Raw genomic sequence first — 4,068 nt, 5'->3', positions numbered from 1 at the left:
CGCTGAATAAACTAATATGAAAAACTAATATCGAAAAGAAATTGACCAATACACATACAATCACTTATATGTTAATGTAAAATATCAAATAGTATATAACAGAAACCCTGAACTACGGGGAAAAATCTAAACGGGAAGTGTCTATGCAAATTGCAAAATTAAAAGCTCGAACATATCAATTTACTTTTAGATATTCCTCCTGACTACCTGTTAACCTTTATATATCAGGAATACTTAGTACAATGCTGTACACTATATAAATTTTGAACAGCAATTGTGTGCCATAAAATTAAATAAGCAAAACAATGCATATAACTGTATCCCGACTGATAACATGATCATATCACTACAACTGAATGCTATGTAATATGAAAAAAGAAGATGTGGAATGATTGCCAATGAGACAACTGTCCACAAGAAACCAAAATGACACATACATTAACAACTATAGGTCACCGTACGGCCTTCAACAATAGCAAAAACCTTACTGCATAGTCAGCTATATAGGGCCCCGAAATGTCAAATGTAAAACAATTCAAACGAGAAAACTAACGGCCTAATTTAAGTACAAAAAACGAACGAAATATAAATATGTAACACATCAACACACGACAACCACTGAATTACATGCTTCTGACTTGGGACAGGCACATACATATATAATGTGGCGGGGTTAATATAAAAAAGAAGATGTGGTATGATTGCCAATGAGACAACTGTCCAAGAGATCAAAATGACACATACATTAACAACTACATGTCACCGTACGGCCTTCAACAATAAACAAAGCACATACCGCATAGTCAGCTATGAAAGGCCCCGATATGACAATGTAAAACAATTCAAACGAGAAAACAAACGGCCTTATTTATATGAAAAAAATGAAAGAAAAACAAATATGTAACACATAAAAAAAACGACAACCACTGAATTACAGGCTTCTGACTTGGGACAGGCACATACATAAATAATGTGGCGGGGTTAAACATGTTAGCGGGATCCCAACCCTTCCATAACCTGGGACAGTGGTATAACAGTACAACATAAGAACGAACTATAAAAATCAGTTGAAGGCTGTACTGTGATACAGTAAAACCTGTATAAACCGGCCGGCTACGGACCTATGTTCCGAGCTATGTTAGTCAATTTCAAACTACTTATGTTGGTAATTTCGTTTGCGTTATATTGCGTCAATTTACGATACAACTACACAATAAATTTCATGCGAGTCTATTAGCTTTTTTTTTTTACCTTGATCTGTCTTTTCCTAGGAGATATGAAAATTGGTTAACTATATTGCTACTGTCGCCATATCGAACTACTTAACAGTTACATGTATTTGAATAGTTACATACATACACTTGTCTAATGTTCTTGATATATGTCCTAACGTATAAATCTCCGATATTACCTGTTCCAGACACCTAATTATATCTTACAAATGTATATAATCTGATATTTTTAAAATATGTTTTGTGCGTGAATCATTTTACTTTATTATCCTTTTTACAGGTACACTTTAAAATAGTTAAATAGATCAGAATATTCAATGCTGTTGACCCTAGTACATAAACTGTTTACCAACTATTTAAAGCTGTCTATTGTATTGTAAATTTTGTCACCTAATAAAAAAAAAATTTAAGTGGCTTATTTTGCATATACCCTGATACCCAATATATCAATAAACATCTTACCATTAAAGGATATTACAGATTGAATAACTACAACGTGTTGCTTATACATTAACAATATGGGATTGCAGTGATTGTTTCATTTACAACGGTGTGAATTTACTACAATTAGACTGTTAAATGTATAATACTGCTAGTGATAGGATAAGTTTAAAATTCTACCTTAAGTTAAACAAAAATTCATTATTGATCCGTAAAGGTTATTCTATTTGCGTATGCGTCCGGGATTTAAATAACCTTGTCATAACAACTTGCAAACAAAACAAGTCAAAATGGCTCAGGCTGCTTCTAAAACGTGTGAGATATGTGTTTCTGGACCTGGACATAATTACTGTGAACAGTGTAACCAGTTGTTTTGTGATGGATGTAAAATATCTCATTTACGGACGAATATGAGCAAAAGCCATACATTTCTAAGTGGTCCAAATATCAACCCGGAAGTTAAACTATATTGTAAAGAACATGATGAAAACTTCATATATTATTGCATGGAATGTAATACACCAATATGTAAAATATGTGTGATTAAAAAACACAAATCACATGATTTTGCAGAAATCAGGGAATCAACTGAAGGGATCAAAGCTGAGGTCAAAATGGCGATTGACATGAAGATGAAAAACCTGCAGTCAAAGATAGCAGATATTGACCAAGGGTCAAATCAATATCAAGCTGATGTACAGAAAGTTATCCAGTCCATTAGAGAAGAAGGCAAAAGATTAAAAGAAATGATTGATCAGAAAGTTGAGGGTCTTATTAATACGGTAAAAGAAAAAGACACATGGAATGTTCAAACCTTACAGTCTGTTAGAAATGAGTTAAAAACAGCGTTGGATAAGGCAAAGGAACAGCAGAAGTTTTATCAAAACACACAGGGGATAAAAGATACTTCGAAATTGTTACAAAAGCTTAAACAAATGAAATCACAAATCGATCAAATACAAGAAATACAGATTCCTATTATGCCATCAGTCAAATATGCCAAAAAGACAGTAGCAGAGGGAGAAATAGAGAAACTGTTTGGGGAACTTACATTTGGGTAAGTTTGTTCTTAGTTATTGATTCTATGAAGTGCTTTGAAAACTCTAATTGTGTTTTTCTCTTTTTTTCATATGAACTTTGGTATATAAGCAGTCTCGTTTCGACTGGTTTGAATAATTATGGCATCTTCCGCTTCGTGTTTCAATAATATAATGTATTTGTATCTCAGATAATCAAAGTTCTCCAGATTTAATAGAATATGCGATAATATAATGCCTTTATATACACTGTCATTCAAAATTGTCAGTCGTGTTCTGATCATTGATTAACATAACCAGCATTTCATGAGTTATACAACAAGAAAATCTATGCGTTGACTTTATAGAACCCTAAACATATGTTCACTGTTTCAATTGGAATTCAGTATGATTCAAAATACTCCAAGTACACATTTCAATTTTAATATCTACTTATAAAAATTGGAAAACAGGTTTATACTTTAAATAATAAAAATTTAGTAGCCCTTTCACAAAAAGTCTAAAGCGAAAAACTAATCTTACGATAAAAATATTAAGTTGAATTGTTAAGGAATGTTAAAAACTATATAGAACCTCTTATAAGCTAATGATAAAGCGAATTTAAAAAAAGATTGAAAAATTTTAAGACAAAAGCTTTGAAATGAAATAAATTTAAAGGAAACTGTAAATCCGATTTATCAAATGATGTTTCAGGATCCTTCTCAATCCTATTGTACCGTAACATAAACATCTCAACTGATTTTCTTTGATTTTTGACGAAGATCTATTCAATATTTCACTCCGTAAACGCTTAATTATGTGTTTAAGTTTCATTGAATAATTTGCCTTTCTAGCTGAAGTTTTATCTCAAGACTTTACAACTCACACCAAGAGGTCAGCAATCAAGGAAAACTAAACGGTTTTCAATAAGGGACATAAATAAACCTACAGTTTTCAATTACAAAGTGTCAGTACAAACTTTATATAACAATTATCATCAAAATCTTATCAAGTCAATCTTAGGAATAAATGTACTTTTAATGCAATTTGGGAACTAGTTTGCGTTAATTTTGGGTTATCTTAATAAATAATTCTGTTTGTTCATATTTAGAAAAACACAGTTTATTTGATTTTATAATAATGTACAGTTTTGACGCACATATAAGATGAGAATGAAATTGTAAATAAGATCATTTTTTTTTCTCAGAGAAACTGTCAAAAAAGAAGAAAACCCGAAACCTCAGAAGAATGTCAGGTTTGTATTTATAATAGACATTTAACAAAGTTGTTTCTTTTGTTTCCGTTTTTAATGTTCTTCTGTGGATTGGCTTTTGCTGCAATAATAAAACCAAAATACAAAGGTTTGACATTGCGTTGTA

General features: G+C 31.4%; 1 protein-coding gene across 1 annotated transcript; it reads left to right on the top strand.

Moving 5' to 3' along the window:
- Window positions 1–1,963: 1,963 nt before the first annotated feature.
- Window positions 1,964–2,734, top strand: LOC134698050 (E3 ubiquitin-protein ligase TRIM71-like). Its single transcript, XM_063560338.1, has one exon. The coding sequence runs from the start codon at window positions 1,964–1,966 to the stop codon at window positions 2,732–2,734; it is 771 nt and encodes a 256-aa protein (XP_063416408.1).
- Window positions 2,735–4,068: the final 1,334 nt, after the last annotated feature.

Source organism: Mytilus trossulus, chromosome 14 (genome assembly GCF_036588685.1).
Source record: "Mytilus trossulus isolate FHL-02 chromosome 14, PNRI_Mtr1.1.1.hap1, whole genome shotgun sequence".
Taxonomy (NCBI): domain Eukaryota; kingdom Metazoa; phylum Mollusca; class Bivalvia; order Mytilida; family Mytilidae; genus Mytilus; species Mytilus trossulus.
Note: the sequence above shows the minus strand (reverse complement) of the source record. Positions and strands in the feature narration are given on the sequence as shown.